General features: G+C 37.4%; 1 protein-coding gene across 6 annotated transcripts in view; it reads right to left on the bottom strand.

The window, feature by feature from the left end:
* Positions 1–21,152, bottom strand: part of CDK8 (cyclin dependent kinase 8) — a 75,529-nt gene that overhangs the window by 33,538 nt on the left and 20,839 nt on the right. For 4 of the 6 annotated variants that reach the window (XM_055426353.2, XM_088842695.1, XM_055426351.2 and 1 more), the window contains exons 2-4: positions 16,076–16,151; positions 7,093–7,203; positions 2,697–2,837 (exon numbers count right to left, since the gene is read on the bottom strand). In XM_055426353.2, coding sequence (XP_055282328.1) covers positions 2,697–2,837; positions 7,093–7,203; positions 16,076–16,151 — 328 coding nt within the window. Of the gene's footprint in view, positions 1–2,696; positions 2,838–7,092; positions 7,204–16,075; positions 16,152–21,152 lie in introns of those variants that run through there. The other 2 variants (XM_055426355.2, XM_088842696.1) reach the window with 2 other exon arrangements.

Raw genomic sequence — 21,152 nt, 5'->3', positions numbered from 1 at the left:
TTTATTAAGCAAAAGCTTCAGTAACACTCTGGAATATTTTCAAATGGTGTTTTTAGGGGGTCTATGTTAATTCGCTACCTTAATATGAAGCTTCATGTGGCAAGTCAGCACCTTAACCAACTGGTCCAATTCTTAACATTAGAAATCTATGTAGATCTGCTAAGGTTGGCATCACCTCATTTCATATAAACCTGACTGAAAAGGAGCAAAGAACATAATTAACTAGTAATTATACTGCAAATAATAATAACTGCTTGAGGAAAGATTCTAAAAAAGGTCATGTCATACAGTTTCGAAAGAATATTCTTCAGAGTAAATATTTTAATACTGCATATATGAATATCTTATGTAGCTGCAGTTAAAAAATATGTACTATCAAACTCCAAAATTTGATTTTCAGTTGAGAGGAAGGTAGGCACAATTTTAATAAAAACCATGATTATGAATCTTTCCTTCAAGAACTGAAGAATAATTCAAGAGGCAAGGACCTGAACCAGTAAGATCCAGCCTAGGGGAGGAGGTTATCACTTCAATGAGAAAATGGTTCAGTGGGCCTGCAATGCACAGAAGGGTCAGGCATTTGGAAAGAGCACTAAGAAGCCAAGCATAGACATTACATGAAATCATGCTTCAGACGGGAAAGTCAAAGGAGGCAGCAGCAGACAAATAACTGATTACAGTTTAGAAAAGACTGTGGATGAACACACTTCTAAACAGATGACAGTGGCCGAGCAAGAGGGGTACAGCTCCAGGAAGGATTTGCTTCAGTGAATAGGAATGTTTTACCCCTGATACTGTTCAGAATTGCCAGTACCTGGTAATAATAAAGTGTAACTATGTTTAGTTTGTTTCACTATTATTTTTAAATCACCTGCACCTGGGTACACTGCTCCACGCCCCGTCTCCCGGGGCACCACCTACACAGACTTCTGAAATGAGCTGCCTGACACTGTCTCTAAGCCAAAGACCACTGCTCAATGCGTCAACAGAAAGAACTCTCCCAAAAGAAATCAGACTTCAAAATTATTCTCATTACTTTCATTATTTCATAGTGTAGTTAACACTAATGTAAGCAGTTCAGGTATATTATGAGGCTTCCCTGGTGGCTCAGAAGATAAAGAATCCACCTGCCAATGCAGGAGACCCAGGTTTGGTCCCTGGATTGGGAAGATGCCCTGGAGAAGGGAACGGCAACCCACTCCAGTGTTCTTGCCTGGAGAATCCCATGAACAGAGAAGGTACATTATACATTAGATTCTTGCCTGGAGAATTCCATGGACAGAGGAGGTATATTACATATTAATATAAAAATTAAATACTGGTTTAAAAAATTAGTTTGTGTTCATCTAATGAACATACATAGTTTAGTGATGAGAAAATATTTAAATTAAAAATATAATATTATCTTAGCATAATTAACTCTAAGGGAGAAAAATGCCCTTTAACCAGATTCTATTCTTTTAAAATCATGAAAAATGTCAGGAGCTCAAAAGTAGTAACAGTTTTACCCTCAGCTAACTCTTCTAAAAGCTGAAATTTATTTTCATTTTCATAAAGATACAAACGATTTTTCATATTTATGTTCTGTAAATTCACTGCTTATAAATATCCTAATTCTATTAAAAAATTAAGTTTGCATAAGAGAAAAAGTTATTTCAGCCAAATTTCTGATGTGTTACTGGTCCTACTGTAAATGCTTTTTCTAGCCTTGAGAACTGGAGATAAAATAACTGCCACCAAATGTATTTCAAGGAGATTTACTGAAGACAGATGAAAGAACCAGAAACTAAAACACCTGACTGAAGGCAGAGACAAATGCATTAAACATAGAGCACCCAGCAAAGCGCACGCACGTGAGGGCAGAGCAGCTCCACCTTATCAGGATGGAGATTTCTCCTATGTACACATGAGATCAGAGACCACCCCAGAGCTTCCAGCACTGTGTCTATATCTGCTTGAAATGAAGGCACTGCTACAAACCTTACTAGAGTCACTACATTTACAAAGAAAAGAACAACAAAAGCACAATGTAATTATGCAATATGAAAGGGGTAAACAGGAATCTGAAATTTAAATGATTTAAATATATAAAGCTTTCATGAACAAGCACAATTTAATCAACAATTTAATGCTATACACTTTTTTAAGAGCATACACTATTCTGCCATGTAAAATAAAGTCAATTTCTGAAGTTTCTGAATTCTTAAGAATTTAGTGTACCTTAACATGGCAAGGCTTCTTAATAATGTATTTAATCATGATTAATAAAGCTATTGGCTGAGAGACTGCTACTAATATAGTGGGGTCCAAAAAATAAGCAGTTGAACACTCCTCTTCTAATATTCAACTTCATATGCAGAAGGTTCCAAAGGTTCTATTTTCAAGTTTTTCATAAATGCACCAACTTCCAGAGTTTGTCTGGCATCTAATAATCAATGTCAACAAGCCAACGTTTTATTTACAGACTTAAAAGCTTAGCAAAACCAGTGTGGCCTCTTTCACCCCTTAAGCACCAGCTAATGTATGTCCCAAAGCAGGAGACATCACACAGAAGCACAGGCTGGGCTAGTTTTGAGACCATCGCATTCCTGCTTCCCCTGTAAGGTCTGCAGGCCCGTACAGCACTAACATCTAGAGACATCACCCAACTCTTAAGTGCATTTTTCTTGTTTACACCTAACTACGTTTCAACTTACCAAATCCCTGTGCAACACCCAGTTAGCATGCAGGTAGTGGATCCCATCTAGAATCTGATACAATAGTGACTTCACCATCCCCCGAGGTAACTGAACTGGCTTCTTGTTTGCTTTAGAAGCTCTGTGAAACTTGATTATATGCTGAAAGAAAGAAAAATATCACCAGAAGCTTAAAAAAGAAAAGAAGGAAAGAGTTTGATAAATAATGTTTTCCTAACTGAAAAAGAAACTCTCAGGGATTTCCAAAGATATTGAAAATATCACTTCACATTCTGCTGGATAACATTCAGTTCAGTTCAGTCGCTCAGTCGTATCCGACTCTTTGCGACCCCATGAATCACAGCACGCCAGGCCTCCCTGTCCATCACCAACTCCCGGAGTTCACTCAAACTTATGCCCATTGAGTCGGTGATGCCATCCAGCCATCTCATTCTCTGTCGTCCCCGTCTCCTCCCACCCCCAATCCCTCCTAGCATCAGACTCTTTTCCAGTGAGTCAACTCGTCGCATGAGGTGGCCAAAGTATTGCAGTTTCAGCTTTAGCATCAGTCCTTCCAATGAACACCCAGGATTGATCTCCTCTAGAACGGACTGGTTGGATCTCCTTGCAGTCCAAGGGACTCTCAAGAGTCTTCTCCAACACCACAGTTCAAAAGCATCAATTCTTTGGCGATCAGCTTTCTTCACAGTCCAACTCTCACATCCATACATGACCACGTGAAAAACCATAGCCTTGACTAGACGGACCTTGGTTGGCAAAGTAATGTCTCTACTTTTTAATATGCTATCTATCTAGGTTGGTCATAACTTTCCTTCCAAGGAGTAAGTGTCTTTTAATTTCATAGCATAAATAACCTTAAATAACTACAGCTAAAATGTAAAAAAAAAAAAAAAAAAATAACTACAGCTAAAATGTTATTTCCGGAGTACGGGATAGGGCCTCAGAAAATAAATGACAACACAGAAGTAGAAAGTAATGTGATTTTATTTTTAAAGTATTAATTAAAAATTACTTTCAGAGTTACTTGACCCATTTATCTAGTGAAGATTTTCAAGAAACAAATATCTGTTATTCTGCAGTGAATAAAATGTGTATTAAATGAAAGAAAGAAAAAAAAGAACAGAGAGTTTTGGCTGGTTGACATAGCATAGGTGTGGTACCTCTATACCACAACTGGGTTAAAGAAAGCAAATGGAAAAATATTTCAATTAAGTACACAGAAGCACAAAGGAATAATATGTAAATGACCAGTTTATATCTTTGGTCATATATAATATTTAGAAATATGAATGCTTCAGACGAGGGGGAAAAAATGGCCTTGAAACATCCAGCAAAGCTTTCTAGGTATAATGTTAGTGGACATCCAGTAAACATAATGCCACTTTATAAAAAGAAAAATCATTTTACAAATAAATGTACCTCAACAGAAACAAAATCCAATGTTTCAAACTCTTGACAGATGTCTCCATTGTAATGCAAGCACAAAATCTAGAAATCGGCTGCAGCCAACTCTGCTGTGCATACCACTGGGCACAGGCCTGCATCTAACATGCACAAGAGCAGACTCCTGGCCAGTATCTGACTGCATATTAGGTGTATTCTTGAACTTAGTAAAAATAATTAAAACAGGAGTAATTATTTTAATAGTATAGCTATTAATTATTTAATAGTATAGCTTAACCTTTTCATTGCTCTTTTCTTAAGATATAGAAGTAGAAAATGGGTAAGAAATAACTAATGACTAATGAGTAAAGGAGTTTTATTTTCCAAAGAAAAAATAAAGAGCAAAGGCCTATATTTGGGAAGGTAAAGGGTATCAGTTAGTGCCTTTAGTAGGATGTAGTATGATCAATGCTAGTATGTAGTATGATTAATCAATTTAGTATGATTAATCTATCCTTTAGGAGCAGCATATTATTTTAATTTTCTTCTCATTTTTTCGAAGTACTTAAGAACAAGCAAACAAAACAGAGTTATATTAAGTCTTAATAATCTAGACTGTTTGTCACCCATCCAAAGAAATGACAATCAAGTCACATCACCTTAAGAAGACCCAGCAGCTCTCAGAGCTTAAAAAAAAAAATTAAGATACATTAAAAAAAGAAAATTAAAACCTGCCAGAGTAAGAATGAAAGGAACAAATATGCAGGGGAGGTAAGATAATCAATTGATGCCATATACAGTTCTTTAGATAGTATTTTCATTAAGGTATTACAAATTACTTTTTAACCAATATTTTATAGCTACAAAAACTATAGTGGGGAAATGTCTTACTTTCATTTTTATTCCTGGGCTATATAATAAATAAGCAATGGCATATACCATAAGATTTCACCAACACCTAAGTAATTTTTTCAAATGACTTTTTATTCTTTTTACCCTTTGCTGCCTTACCCCAGCTAATTCATTTCAATATTCCAATTAAAATAAGAAAATAAAATGGATAAAGAGTAATTTTAGTAAACTGAATCATCATTTGGTTTTTATTAAAATGAGCACTAAAAGTGCTTATTTGGCTTAAATGAGTTGATAAAGTCAATGGTGACTCTATGCACACATTCTGCTGCGCTGCTAAGTCGTTTCAGTCATGTCCGACTCTGTGCGGCCCCATAGATGGCAGCCCACCAGGCTCCTCTGACCCTGGGATTCCCCAGGCAAGAATACTGGAGTGGGCTGCCATTTCCTTCTCCATTTACACACACTACATGCAGCTTAATTTATGAAAGTATTATTATACCTACAAATAAAATTAAATATTACATACCAGTTTTGCCAGAAACCATGTTGAATACAATACTATCTCCTATGCTCAACTATGTCTTATTATATATCATGCTTATCAACTAGCCTGGAAACTTTCAAATAAATTTGGATTATATAATTTGATTTTATACTACATTTGAATATGATGAGTGTTCAATACTGGCCACTCCAATTTGATGAACTTTTATTAACAGAATCCGAATTTGATTTGATTAGATTTCTTTTACAATAACAGAAGCCAACAAAAACTATCACGAACCTTGGGCAATAGGCTCATAAAAGAGGGAAAATTTCATGTGTCTATTTTCTATTTGAAAATAGTTCTTTCCAGGTAACTTATATAAAAATAAATTGAACCAAATCACATTTAGTCATGTAAAACAGGAATCTACAAACAATACGAAAAAACTTTTTTTAAAAAATAAATCTGAAAGCATATGAAACCAAAATAAGTTTCAATTTCTGGAGTCTGTTAAAGTTAAAATGACAGAAACGAGGATTCATCTGGAAACTAGCAAAAGAGTTTGAAACTTTCACTATTTTCAGAAGGTGAATTTCCTTTTACACAGTTTTACTGGGATTTGTGCTAGCTTTATTTCAAAATTTTGTACTTCCATTTATGAACTACAGCTGGATGAAAAGATATATTATTTTGAAGATTCTGAAATTGAGCCAGGATACTGTAATCCCTTGCATATGTTTTCTCTTTTTATTTAGCTCAATAAACGCACAGCCATGCTAATTCAGTAAGTATAGACAGGAAGCAAAACATAGCAAAATATTTAAAGAACTTATTATGTATTAAGTAGCAGAAAAATATATTTTACAATAGTGAAGTAGTTGTTAATTAATTAATGACACAATACTGGATATTATTTACTTGTAAAAAAGAGCAGTATAAGTATTATATTTTACAGATGGGGGAAGCTACCCCTTCAGAGTCATTAAGAGATTTGCCCTATGTCATATGACAAATAGGCCCACTAAATGTCAATCTGAGTGAGTGAATCTAAAGTGCTCAATTGTGCGCAACTCTTTGAGAATCCAAGAACTATATATATAGTCCATGGAATTTTCCAGGCCCAGAATACTGGAGTGAGTAGCCTTCCCTTTCTTCAGGGGATCTTCCCAACCCAGGGATCAAACCCAGGTCTTCAGCATTGAAGGCAGATTCTTTATCAGCTGAGCCACAAGGGAAGCCTAAATCTCAATCTAGTTCTCCAAAGAAATACAACATACTCAGGTCCCTACACAACGTATTATCACCTTCTCATCTTAGATCTCCTTTGCTACAGAATAAAAGGAAATACGCTGCTTTAAAATTTTTATAACAAAACAGCTATTACTGTTACTTTTTTTTATGTTGTCAAAATCCACAGCTAGAAAACAATATTGAAGAGCTTTCTATACTCTTCAGATTCTTTTGTTCTCTGCAGCATGTCAAACTGATAAGAACAAAAGTAAAAATACAAAGCAATACTCCAGCCTTCCTACTTTCTCAACCACATTCTGAGATCCCTTTATCTTAAAATAATAACTCTAATACTACGATGAGCTCCCCAAATTGTCTCCAGTTAGTCCTGTTGATCCCCAACTGAAACCATGGCCCCACATCCACCACGGCGCGCCTTACCCAGAGGTCATGTTCGGCATAGTCAAACAGAAGCCACACTTTCCTGTCTGCGTGAGACAGAAACACCTTTTGAAGAGAGATGACATTTGGGTGCTTAAGTTCTCGAAGTAGCTGCAAAACAAAGGGGAGTCATTAAAAATCTTTGTCATAAAAATAACATGAAAAACTCCACACCATTTGTAACTCAAAGGCAATACAAACCTAATGGTACTCAATCCTAAAAATCTAATAAATACCCATACAATTTTGAGATGCCCACACAAATGAATACAAATCTGTGGGCAAAAGATACTGAAAAGATATAACTGTGTAAATCTGTCAGTTTTGTTGTTATTGTTCAGTCGGCTTCCTTCTTTAATGTTTTTATTATGGTAAAATACATACAATGTAAAAATTACTATTTTATGCTACTGATGAACCTATCTGCCAGGCAGGAATAGAGACTCAGACATAGAGAACAGATTTATGGACACACTGGGGGCAGGAGAGGGTGGGCGAATTTAAACAGCAGGACTGAAATATATACGTTACCATATGTAAAATACATAGCTAATGAGAAGCTGCTATATAACACAGAGAATTCAACCTGCTGCTCCCTGATAACCTAGCGGGGTGGTATGGGGTAGGAGATGGGTTCAAGAGGGTGGGAACATATGGATACCTATGGTTGATTCATGCTGATGTATGGCAGAAACCAACATAATGTGTAAAGCAATTATCCTTCAATTAAAAAATATATAATGTGAAAATATTATGTTGTAAAACTTTTTTTAATAAGTAAATTTTTAAGAAATTACCATTTTAACCATTTTTAAGGGTACAATTCAGTAGCATAAGCACACTCACAATGCTATGCAGCCATCCCCACTGTCCATTTTATAACTGTTTTATCATCCTAAACAGAAATTCTGTACCTGTTAAACAATAACTCCCCACTTTTTTCTCCCTGTGAGCCCCTGGTAACCTCTATTCTACTTTCTGTCTCTATGAATTTGCCTATTCTAGGTGTCTCACATAAGTAGAATCATTCAGTATTTGTCCTTTTGTGTCTGGCTTATTTCACTAAGCATAACTTAAGTCTTTAAGGTTTATCCATGGTGTAACATATATCAAAATTTCATTGCTTTTTATGACTGAGTACATTCCATTCCATATATACACATTTTGCTTATTCATTCATAGGCTAACAGTCACTGGTCATTTCCACATTTTGGCTACTGTGAATAATGCTGCTATGAACACTGGTGTATGGGTACTCAAATTCCTCCTTTCAGTTCTTGGAGTAAATACCTAGGAGGGGAACGGCGAGATCATATGATGACTATGTTTAACTTTTCCAGGAACCACCAAACTGGTTTTGACAGGAGTTTCACCGTTTACATTCCCATCAGCAATGTGTTGAGAGTTCCAATTTCTCCACACCCTCATCAAAATTTTTTTATAATAGCCATGTCCTAATAGGTATGATGTGGTATCTGCTGTGGCTGGGACTCCCGAATGACTCATGGTGTTAAGCATCTTTTCATGTGCTTATTGGTATATCTTCTTTGGAGAAATGTCTATTCAAGTCTTTTTCATAATGTCTACTCAAGTCCTCTGCCTATTTTTGAACTGGGTTTTTTGATGTTGTTATTGAGTTGTATTTCTTTATATAGTATAGACATTAATCCTTTAGCAATATATGATTTACAAATATTTTCTCCCATTCCACTAGTTGTCTATTTTTTGACATCACACAACAATACACTTAAATCTGTAGTTTGTAATTCTTTGAAAAACTAACTATAGTTGTCCCTCAGTATCAGAGGGGGTCTTATTCCAGGACACCCCAATACCCCAACCCACGTGGGTACCCAAATCCCCCAGTGCTCAAGTTCCTTATGTAGAATGGTACAATATCTGCATATAATCTATGCACATCCTCCCATATACTTAAAACCATCTTCAGATTACTTAAAATATCTAATACAACGTAAACACTACACAAATAGTTGCTGGAGCATGGTAGATTCAAATTTTGCTTTTTGGAACTTTCTGGAAATTTCTTCCCCCGAATATTTCCTATTTGCAGTTGGCTGAATCCATGGATACAAAGGGACAACTATAACAGCAACATCAGAAAACACAACAAAACAAACATTCATCACCACTGAATACCAGATGAGAATTAAGATCTGTAATTCTGTGGGATACAGTACCTATTTTCTTAGCTATTTACATTACAAAGTAAAGTTCATTAAAATTTTATAAACGTTTCATAAAATAATAAAGAGCTTATACAAATAGAAACAACCAAGTAGAACACACTTTCAAGGGCTTATTAACCCTTGTCATCTCCTAGAAGGACATTCTTCTATTTAAAACCTTATACCTCCTTATTTTATCTCCATTTAGCAACCCAAGTGGCCCTAATAATCCATCAGCATTTCCCCTCCACCAAGCAAAAACAAATAAAACAGCAACAATAAGAAAAAAGTTCTCATGAAGCCTGATATTCTGTCTTTATCAGTTAGAAATGATTTACACCGTGCCCTGCAAATGTGTTCCAGAGACATGACAGACCTGTGAGAAAGTCAAGGTCTTAGAACTTAGGACTTCAATATCTTTTATAAGAATACTGTCACCAAAACAGGTATCAAGTAAATGTAGTGCTAATAATGCATTAGGGGCTCTGAAATGAATTCACAGAAGAAAGACTATGAATGGACTATATATGAAGTCATTTATATGAACAATTATTCTTTGGAAAGTGATGATTATTCTATTTAGGAACAAGATTAAATTCAAGTTACATATTTCTACTTTTAGAACAAAACTTCAAACTTATGAAATGCTATAGATTAAATACAAATTCTCTGAAACTTAAGGCCAATATCTAAAACTATTTGCTAATTAACAAACAAGGCCAAGAATCTGATACAGGAAAGCCGGGACTTTGGGGTCACTAGGGACCAGTCAGCTGGCTGGAAGCATGGACCGAGTGCTAAGTTCATCTCAGTTCTGGGTCAGTGTTTTCTCCATTACCTCACAACTGGAACACACTTCTCAGCTAAGCAGCTATTTCAAATCCTCTCTGGAAACCAGCAGGGTGGAAATTATAACAAACAAACTCCAAAGCTTTGGCAAAAGCTCTCTCAAATTATTAGAAACCTACATATAAGTAGGTTATTCTTAGGTGTTGTCTGAATCTCACCTCTGAGATGAGGCTGAGTTCCTGTTTTAAAAAGAAAACAGCAGCAACCATTTTACTGAGCTCTTCCCAGGTGCCAAGACGGGACTAAGAATGTGACATGCACTATCTCACTCCATCATGAATTACCCTATGAAATATTTATACTGCTCCTGTTTTACAAAGAGGAAATGGTGGTATAAGGAGATTAAATAATTTGCTCAAGGTCACATTCATAAGTAGTGGTTAGAATCAGGATTTAAATGCTTTCAAAGTTAATTAATTTCTAAAATACAAATCCAACACTCTGTGGTCTAATACCAACAACTCCTAAGACTTAGTCCCCAGGGGCAGTAATTCTCCTTCATCCACAGACAAAGATATTTTAAATATATACTAGGCTGTGAACTGGACAGTGGCAGGCACTGTGTTTTGATTATCACGGGACTGCTAGTTTCACGCACACTGCCTGGTACTTGAAAGGTACTCATTAAACACCTGGTGAATATATGAATAACTGAATTCACAAATAAACAAAATATATCAGCTAAAGCATTGTCAACACACCCTTTGGCTTCTGAACTGTGGACTAACATCAATGCTTTCATCAAAAAAATCAATTCACTTCTATTTTTAAGAAAATCCATCTGATTGGTCAAATATTAAGTCTTTGAGGGCAATGATTTTACTAGTGAGTAAGTATGATTATTATAGTAGTAATAAAAGTGTTATGGACTTAACTGAGTTTGTGTCTGCAAATTCCTGTATTGAAGCCCTAATCCCCAGCCCCTCAGAATGATTCTACTTGGAGATAAGACCCTTAAAGAGGCAATTAAGGTAAAATGAGGTCAGTAGGATGGGCCCTAATCCAATCAGAATGGTGACCTTATAAGAAAAGGAGATTAGAACGCAGAGAGAGAAGAGGCCACAAGAGGGTGGCCCTTTGCAAACCAAGGAGAAGTCTCACAAGAAGTCAACTGTGCAGGCATCCTCCACCACTAAGAAAAAAAGGTTGAAGCCCCCCAGTCTATAGCATTCTGTTGTGGCAGCCTGGGCAAACTAGTACAGCAAATAGCTATTACTACTGAGTACGTACAACACACTCTCCTGGGAGCTAGATCACTGAGGGATTGGAGCTGGCTGGAGCTGAGTCTCTGTGAGGAGCTGCCTCTAAGTAAATATTTACACTCACACTCTTCCAAAAAGGGCCAGGGAGCTGCACTACATTTAGCAGGGCTCGTTTACCCAACACCTGCCACACACCAGGCCCTGTGGTAGGTGCTACACAAGGTCCCGGGATATAAAATGTGCTGAGACCTTCCACAGAAGTCCTCCGGCAGCAGATAAATTCAAGTGGGCAGGCCGTCTACGTGCTGTGGCTGCTGCAGTGATGACTGGCATCTACTGAGGAGCCAACAGGTACCCAGAGCTCACCGTGCCCCAAGAAGTGACCAATGCTCCTAATGCACAGAAACCCTATGAGATACCACTGCTCTCATTCTACAAAGAGGAAACCAAAACACGGAAATCGGGTAACCTGCTTTGGGTCCTACAAGCCAGGTAAGTGGTAAAGCCAGGGTAACAAGTGAAGTGAAAGTCTCTGAGTCGTGTCCGACTCTCTGCAACTCCAGGAATTCTCCAGGCCAGAATACTGGAGTGGGTAGCCATTCCCTTCTCCAGGGGATCATCCCAACCCAGGGACTGAACTCAGGTTTCCTGCATTGCAGGTGGATTCTTTACCAGCTGAGCTATCAGGGAAGTCCAAAGCCAAGATAAGAGCCTCGGTAATCTGGGTAGGGTCTTAACCATTCTCTGCAACCCTGTGAGGCTGTGAGCTATGAGAGGAACAAGGAGACCGGTAGTGGGGGAAAAAACTAGTAATCAACAATAAACTACCTGGAAAGCCTCACATATTTAAAAATTAAACCATATATTTCTAAATAACCCATGAACAAAAGAAAAAACTCACAAAATGGAAATTGTACTAAAGTGATGATAATAATACAATGCGACAAAAATGTGTCAAGAAAAAATACAAGAAAAACATAGCTTAGGGGCAAATTTATAATCTTAATTGCCTATATTAGAAAAGAATAGTTTTTTAAAAAAATCAATGACTTAATGGTCCACCTTAAGAAGATAAGAAAGGCAGGCCAAAAGTAAGTAGAAGAAATAACAAAGTTTAAGAGCAAAAATCAATGACACAGAGAACACAAATTACCAAGTCCACAATGAAACAGGGACACCACTATAGAAGCTACATTTATTAAAGACAGAATATTCTTAACTTTGTGCCAGTAAATTCAATAACTTAAACAAAATGAAAAAATTACATAAAAAATACAACTTAAACACAAAATACTAAATGTGAAGATATATGGTTTGTGAATTCTGTCAAGCATCTGAGGAAAAATAACTGCCAACTGCATGGAAACTATCAGAATACAGAGGATGAAGAAAGGCTGCCTGACTTGTTCTGTGAGGACAGCACAACTTCAATACCAAAGACAAAGGCATTAAAAGAATGATAATCATAGACTAACATTCTTCAGAAGACCTAAAACTCCTTAACAGCACACTAGTAAATCAAACCACGTGATATATATAATCAAGCAGGGATTATTTCAAAACTGCAAAATTGGATAAATATTAGGAAAGTAATCAATGTAGTCAACCAATATAACAGTAAGAGAAGAACTATACAGTCATTTCAGGACATGCAGAAAAAAGCATTTGACAAAATTCATTACCATTTACAAAAAAAAAAAAAGAAAGGAACTTCCTAAAGCTTGGCTAATGATATCTATAAAAAGCCTACAGCTAGCATTTAACTTGATGGTGAAACACTGAAAACACTTTCCCCCAAGACTAGGAACAAGTAGTAAGATGCTGGCTCTCACCAGTATTCAACACCTTCTGAGAGTTTCCAGCCAATGCAATAGGAAAGGAAAAAAATAAAAGTATATAGATAGAAAGAAGTAAAACTATTCCTATTTATAGATGACATAATTATTTATGTAGGAAATTCCAAGATTATCACCAAACCTACCAGTGAATTTAGAAATAAAATTTATTTAATAAATGGCATCTTGGGGCTTTCTTTGTGGCTTGGTGGTAAAGAACCTGCCTGCCAGTGCAGGAGACATGGGTTTGATCCCTGGTCTGGGAAGATCCCACATGCCCCAGAGCAATTAAATTCGTGCACCACAACTTCGGAGCCTGCGCTCTAGAGCCCAAGAGACACAACTATTGAGCGCACGTGTTGCAACTACTGAAGTCTGTGTGCCCTAGAGCCTGTGCTCCGCAACAACAGAAGCCACTGAAGTAAGAAGCCCATACACCGCAACTAGAGAAAAGTCCATGCAGCAACGAAGACCCAGCACAACCAAAAATAAATAAATAAAATTATATATAAAAAAGGATGAAGGAAATACTCAGAAAAGATATACATAAGTGGGTAAATCAGGTAAATCTAAATAAATTTGATTTAAAAAAACTTATAACATTAAAAAAACCAATCCTACGTACAGAAGCAAAGAAGTAGAAAATATTTTAAAATAATACATATATAGTACAGAAAACATAAAGTCCTTAGGAATTAATTTAACAAGTATGTAAAGCCTCTACACTAAAAAACTATAAACAATGTTGACAGAAATTTTTTAAAAACCTTAAAAATGGAAAATATACCTTCTTAAGATTCATGGTTTGGAAGTTTCAGTACTATTAAGATACCAGTTCTCCCTGAACTGATCTAAACCTTAATCTCAGCAGGCATTTTTTAGAAATAAAAATGACTAGCCAGTTCAACAATGTATATGCTCATTCAGATAACCTAAAATAGCCCAAACAATCCTGAATCAAAAGAATAAAGCTGGTGGCATTATACCACCTCACTTCAAGTCTTGATGTGTGTGATGCAGAGTGATACGGAATCAGCCATGGAGAGACAAAGAGATCAATGGAATAGAACAGCACCCAGAAGTAGTCCAACACTTACAGTCATTTCATTTTTTACAAATATGCCAAAGGAATTCAATGGGAAAGAGTTTTTTCAAAAAATGATGCTACAATTGTACATTCGCATGGAGAGAGGGGAGGAGACATTCAAGCATTACATCAGACTAAATAGAAATGAAGTGAACAGATCACAGACTTACAATAAAAGCTAAAACTGCAAGGCTTTAGAAGAAAACAAAGGAAAATATCTTCACAATCAGCAAACAAAGATTTCTTCAGCCAGACACAGAAAAAAAGTCATAAAAGGAAAAAACTAGCAAATGAGATGTCATCAAAATTAAAAATTTCTGCTCACCTTAGGTAGAAGAACCATGATCAAGTACAATAAAAATAAGGAGTATTCCTTATTGTGCTTAACTGCATTTACAATTATCAACACAGATAAAAAGCTAAGAATGTTTCTGAAATGAATGGAGTGTTGATTTAAAAACTTTTTGTTGAAGAATAATAAAGACAGAGGAAAGCACACGAATGGTTAAGTGCACAGCTCAGTAAGTTTTCACACGTGAAACCCACATGACCAGACCCAGGGCAAAACCAAGAAACAGAATATCACTAGCATCCTGAAAGCTCCCTTGTCTGTCCTTCTACTCCCTCTCTGCCCCTCCGAAGGTCATCACTATCCTGATGTCCAACATCACTCACCATATTGCAATGGATTTTAATGCTTTACAACTGACTGAACACAGAGACTAGTAGAAGTTGCAGAACTGACAGTTAATGAACAGATATCTTACCTCAAGATTCAAGAGTATGAAAATTGTATCAATGAAATGAAATACAGTTTTCATTACAGCATACCTTTGGTTAAGAACACCCTCCATCTCACTCCTATTCTTCCCTTGTGGGGATAATACTTACATGGCTTCCAAAATCTGAAACCCTCCTTGATTCTCTAGTTATGTACATATACCCTTTTCCCAGTCACTTCTATCATAATGCCTGTTAAATTGTTCCTATAAGAGTTATGAGTCTCCTTTCTCATCAGTGTGTAAACACTTAAGGCCAGGGTTCCTGACTTCTCTAAGTTTCTATACTTTAACTTGGTCTAGTTGCTGTCAATATGATACAAAATAACTGTTAGTTGAAAACCCAATGGTACAGAAGCTGTTAAAGGAGTAAAATTATTTAAATTAATACCTCCAGGCCATAACAGCCTATATCTGTAGAAAGAGGGCAGAAAGCAATAAAAGTAAAGACTATTATAATACATATTTTAGAATATTCTTACTAGAGATTGAAAAGATAAGTCTGGACCCACAGTTTCCCAGTAGTAAAAACTGAAGTAAAATCTCACTTTAAATGTATGAACAATTTGGTAATGCATTAATGTGAAGAATATTTTCCTTTGGAATCAAAATGAGATTTTAATTACCATATGGCAATGATATGCTTCCAAAAAAAGGGGTATATAATTTTACATATGCAAATAAACAGACAGAAACAATGAAAATCAAATAATCTCATTTTAAATTCATAAATAATGGCAATAATTTCATCTTATTAAAATAGAAACACAATAAAATAACTGGATCCTTATTTAGTGACATTATTTGGAAAATATATATATATTTATATAAACAACTGAGACTTAATCTCAAATCAATTAATTTACATGGCAATTTTTGCTAGAACTACATACCATCTTTACACTTTTCTATAAATAGTTGATATGAAAAACACTTCTCAACTTTCAATTAACGTGTGTTTGTGACAAATACAATTCAGAGACCTATATAATTGATATGCGTAAGTCAGTTGATGATAATGACGATAAAAAAGAGCTTCACTTACTGCTATTTCTCTACATGCCGACATAGAGATTCCGGTTCCTTCTATTTGTTTTAAAGCGTAGTCTTTATCATCTTTCCTGTGAAAACAGTGATTTTAACATATAAATAAATCTAAATGTACATGCATTTTAATATATATAAAGAAATATGAATCATATATACTTCGATACTCTTCATATATAATCACATAATTTCACATGGGAAAATCTTTTCAGATAATCCTGCACAATCACATTATTTGATGAGGGAAGCTATATTCAAAGGAATAAAAAGACATGTCCAAGGCTCTATGCTTTTTTTGCACAGAAGAGAAAGACGATTCCAAAATGAAGCTCCTGACTTCCAACAAGTAAGGTTCTTTCTGCTCTAATATGAATACGCTTCCTTGTGTGTGTGTGTGTATGTACGTGTGTGTACATGTACACAACGCATATAAAGTAAAACTTGCTTTCTTAAAACCCACTCAGCTATTAAGGGGTCAAGAAAGTTAAGAAATGAATGCATCTCTCATAAGTACAAAATGGTTATGATTTAAAACATGTTATAGTTCATATCCCCAAACACCTTCAAAGAGATTCACTCAGCTTGTGTTTGCTGAGCACTCACTGTCTCCAGAACTGGGGATTGACTGGGGTTCCTACCTCCACGGTGGAGCTTTCGGTGTGTACCGGCGGTGAGAGGTAACTAACCGACCCACCACAGGATATGTGCTAAGGCACAACCCGCAGAGGTGACCCAAAAGTCACGCTGTGGAGATCCAAGCCAAGTCTCCTCAGAGGAAATCTCAACTAACCAAAGCCTGAAAGACAGTCCTCAGACCTTCTGGACTCAGGACCCTTTTTCTCTCTTGGGTATCACTGAAGATCCTGAAGAGGTTCTGTCAATATTAACCCTCTTAGAATTTAAAAACTGGACCTGTTAAAAACACAGCCTACAAAAGCACATAGCCATTAGCCACCAGAGCAACGGCATCAACACCTGCCACGTCACTTTTGAGAAAAAGCCACTGTACACTCATGAGAATCAGAGTGAGGAAAAGCAAAGAATACAGTCCTGTTATGAAAATAGTGTTGACCCTGCAGACCTTCTGAGAGGATTCTGGGGACACCTAGGGCTTCCCAGATCACACTCTGAGAACTGTGCTGTGTGTGTGTTAAGAGGGAAACACAGTGTGCCTTATCACCTGAAGGGAGGGAAAAGCATTTGAAAAACAATGACATTAAATAACTGGAGATGAAGCTGGGGATATAATTAGGAGCCAGATCATACAAGTCTTTGTACTCCAAGAACAAGAGGAGGCGCTCCATTCAAGGTTTTTAAACAGGAGAACAGCAATCCTCCTTTGGGGGAAACATCTTTGCCTACCTTTTTTGAATGCTAGGGAGGTGTGTGTTGGGGGGGCGGGTTGGGGGGATAAGGACAGGAGGCTGAGAGATCAGTTAAGTCAACAGTGTCAGAATGACTCAGGTGAGAGGCGATGCTGCCTGCTGCAGAAGAGACAGCTGGAGCCACGTGAGGCAGCACTGCAGCCCACAGGATAGAATCCTAGGGGTGAGAAAGGAGGAGTCGTCACAGATGATGACTCCTGCCTCAGGGAACAGGCTAACAGCAGCATTCACAGGAGGTCAGAGCGAACAGGAAGATGAGCGCTCCGCTGTGTGCAGGCTGAGTCTGACATCTGTGAGACACCTACGTGGGAGTGGCAAGCTGAAGAGACCCATCCAAAGAGAAAGCTGAAGATATTAGAGTATACATACCATCATCCAAGTCAGGAGAGTACATGAGGGGAGATCAGGGACTAGGAATGACAAGAAAAAGAATTTCAGGAAAGGGCAGAATAGTAAACAGTATCCAAAGCTGCAGAGAAGCCTAGTAAGGTGAGGACTGAGCAGCTTCCACTGAATTTATTAATGATGAAGTCACCGAGGGATGCTGGACTAGGCAAAAATAGCTGCAGAAGGCTGAGCAATGACTTGGGCATTAAGTCAACTGAGACGTAGGTGATTCTTTGAAGGTGATAAAATAAGGCAGCAGCTGGAGTAGTATACAAGATTAAACATTTTTTAAGATGTAAAGATTCAAGTATGTTAAGTACTAAGAGGAAGAGCCCAGAGAAAAGGAAATGAGAGGGGAAAACGAGAAAAGCAGAGACTGAAATGCTGGGGGTGAGGTGGCGGGGGGGAACTACATTGCAAGTGAGGTCAAATGCTTCTCCATCATATCACCAACAGGAAGACCAAGGAGGACACAGGTGTAGAAGGGTGGATTCAGAGGCAAAAGCCAGGGAGTTCTCATTCTGATGGCTTTCATATTTTTCTGATGTTGGAAAGGAGGTCAAATAATAAAAGAAAGGGCAGGGTGATAGTGCTGGAGTTCTGAAAAGACTGAAGGTTTGACTGAACAAAGGGGTAACCCCTTAGAAAATCAATTAATTTAACACTTTATTATTTTAAATTATTAAGTTTGCTTGGCTTTATCTTTGCTTATATAACATATTTACACCTTATCTTTAGTTGCAAAAACAAATCCCAATGACATTATTTTTCTGAAAAGAGATTTGTTTTATGACAATCAGATCTACAAGTACTTTCTAGCAAAGCACACAAATGGGCACACATTATATTAAAAATACATTAAGAATATCTGTACTTAATGTTCACCAAGTCAGAATGATATCTGAAAACTTAAAGGGGACATTAAAGAGAGTGACACAAAAACAAAATGAAATTGGGATCAGAATATATCCACCAGGGATTAGACAGTTCATGTGCAAGGTACTAATTTATAAGCAGATGGTCAACCCAGGACTGTAACAGGTTGTTATATCTACTGCTGAGGATGACTTCCTAAACTAGAGCCCTCTGTGGAGAGAATGAGCAGTGGGGAAGGAAAAAAAAACCAAAGACTAACTCATTCACCCCCTTAACAACCACCTCTGGACTTTCTCTTCTTTAAAAACCGCCTTGTGAAAGTTTCTTCAAAATAAACTAAAAAATCTGAATCTGCAATCAGTTCCTTTTTCACCCCAAGTAGTTACATGTTTTATCTTTTAAAAAAGTTATCAAAAAGAAAGGTAAATGGGAGAATACGTGTAAAAAAAAAAAAAAACACTTTAAAAGATGTGTGATTATCAAAAAGGCAACAACCTCTTAAAACTCACCTAATTACCATCATACTAGAACAGTACTTAGTGATGTGTGGAGCACAGTTCTTTAACCACAAAGGCACATTTCAGAGGAAAAAGAGTCACAATCTTGTTGTAGTAGTCAGACTATCAATAATAACTGCAGTACAGGGTTCCATATAAAGTACTATAAACACAGGGGATGTTCAGTATACCTTGAAGGGTTGAAGGAAAGCTTCTGCAAGAGTATACTTAAGCAGGTCTTAAGACTAAAGAAGCTTGTCAGGAAAGGAAAGAGGAGTTGGGGAAAGAAATGAGTAGTTACATGAGACACCCCAGGAAGGGGGAACAGCATGAACAAAAATACTGAGGCACAGGCAGGGTCTGGCTGCTTGGAGAAGAGCAAAGATCAGCAGCAGCTGCGTAAAATCATGGAAACACGCGGACAACCCTGAGGTCTGCCTGCTTTCAGAGGCGGGGTGGGAGCAGAACTTTCATGTCAGCTGTCTCCAAAGGGTGCAGAGTATGTGTGCCTCACCTCAAGGAGTGTACAAAACAAATGAGGACGACAAGAGAACATTATTACATTTAAAGATAAGCAAACGAAGCTAGAGAAAGTGTGTCATGTGACATGACCAAAAAGAAGAGGGCACAGCCATGAGGAACACTTGCCTTTACCAGATGGTGGGGAGCGGGTAAGTTACAAAAATGAGCAGAGTTTTGGTAAAATAGGGTACTGAACACACACATCAAACTTGACTCCCCTCCTACACCCTACTAAAACTATGGAAAAGGCACACACTTATAAGGAAGAAAAATGGGAGAGAAGATGGCACAGAAATTTGGAAACTAGAACACAAGTGGACAAACAGTAATGGATGACAAGGATCCAGAAAAACCAAAGAAGCTGACAGAAAGCTGGGCACCTACTGGATTTTCAGAGTCAAATCCTCAAAGCTGAGACCTGAGAGGACAAGATCCCGCTGGAGGCAGAGCTGGCTAGGCAGAAGATAAACTGAGGAGAGAGCCTAAGAAACAGCAGTAAAACATAGAGAAATGCGAAAGAAAAACACAGAAATCAGAGAACCAGTCCAGGGAATCCAAATAGTTAGGAGTTTCAGAAAAAAAAAACAGAAAAGAGAGACAGAAAACTTACAAAGTAATTCAAGAAAACTCCGGCAACTGAAGGACAGGATTTGTAACACTATAAGGGTTCAATGAGTTCCCATCACAAATGAAAGAAAGCCCACCCACATCAAGACAAAATATTTAGGTATTTCAGAAAAGTGGAGACAAGTGGCAGATTTTACAAGCGTCCCTTGAAGATGGGTAATGGGCCACCTGAAAATGGTCAGTTATTCAGCTACGAGAAAGAAGGAAATCCTGATACTTGTGATAACTCAGATCACGTGTGGATCTTAAAGACACGACGCTGCTGCTGCTGCTAAGTCACTTCAGTTGTGTCCGACTCTGTGTGACCCCATAGACAGAAGCCCACCAGGCTCCCCCATCCCTGGGATTCTCCAGGCAAGAACACTGGAGTGGGTTGCCATTTCCTTCTCCAATGTGTGAAAGTGAAAAGTGAAAGTGAAGTCGCTCAGTCGTGTCCGACCCTTGGCGGCCCCACCGACTGCAGCCTACCAGGCTCCTCCATCCATGGGATTTTCTAGGCAAGAGTACTGGAGTGGCTTGCCATTGCCTTCTCCGAGACACTACGCTAGGTGAGATAAATCAGACAGAGAATATCACTTACATGTGCAGTCTCTTGTAAATAGAGAAAGCAGAAGAGTGGTTACCAGGGGCTCAGGGACTGGGCAGGTATTGTTTAAGGGTAAAACTTGCAACCAGCAGATTCAAAAAATCCTGGAGATCTATGCATAGCAAAGTTGCTACCAGACTATATCTTAATTATTTCCATCACACAAAAAAATTACGTGATGTAATAATTCTGGTT

Source organism: Moschus berezovskii, chromosome 13 (assembly GCF_049115385.1).
Source record: "Moschus berezovskii isolate FMDL1 chromosome 13, NW_MosBer_1.0, whole genome shotgun sequence".
Lineage (NCBI taxonomy): Eukaryota > Metazoa > Chordata > Mammalia > Artiodactyla > Moschidae > Moschus > Moschus berezovskii.
Note: the sequence above shows the minus strand (reverse complement) of the source record. Positions and strands in the feature narration are given on the sequence as shown.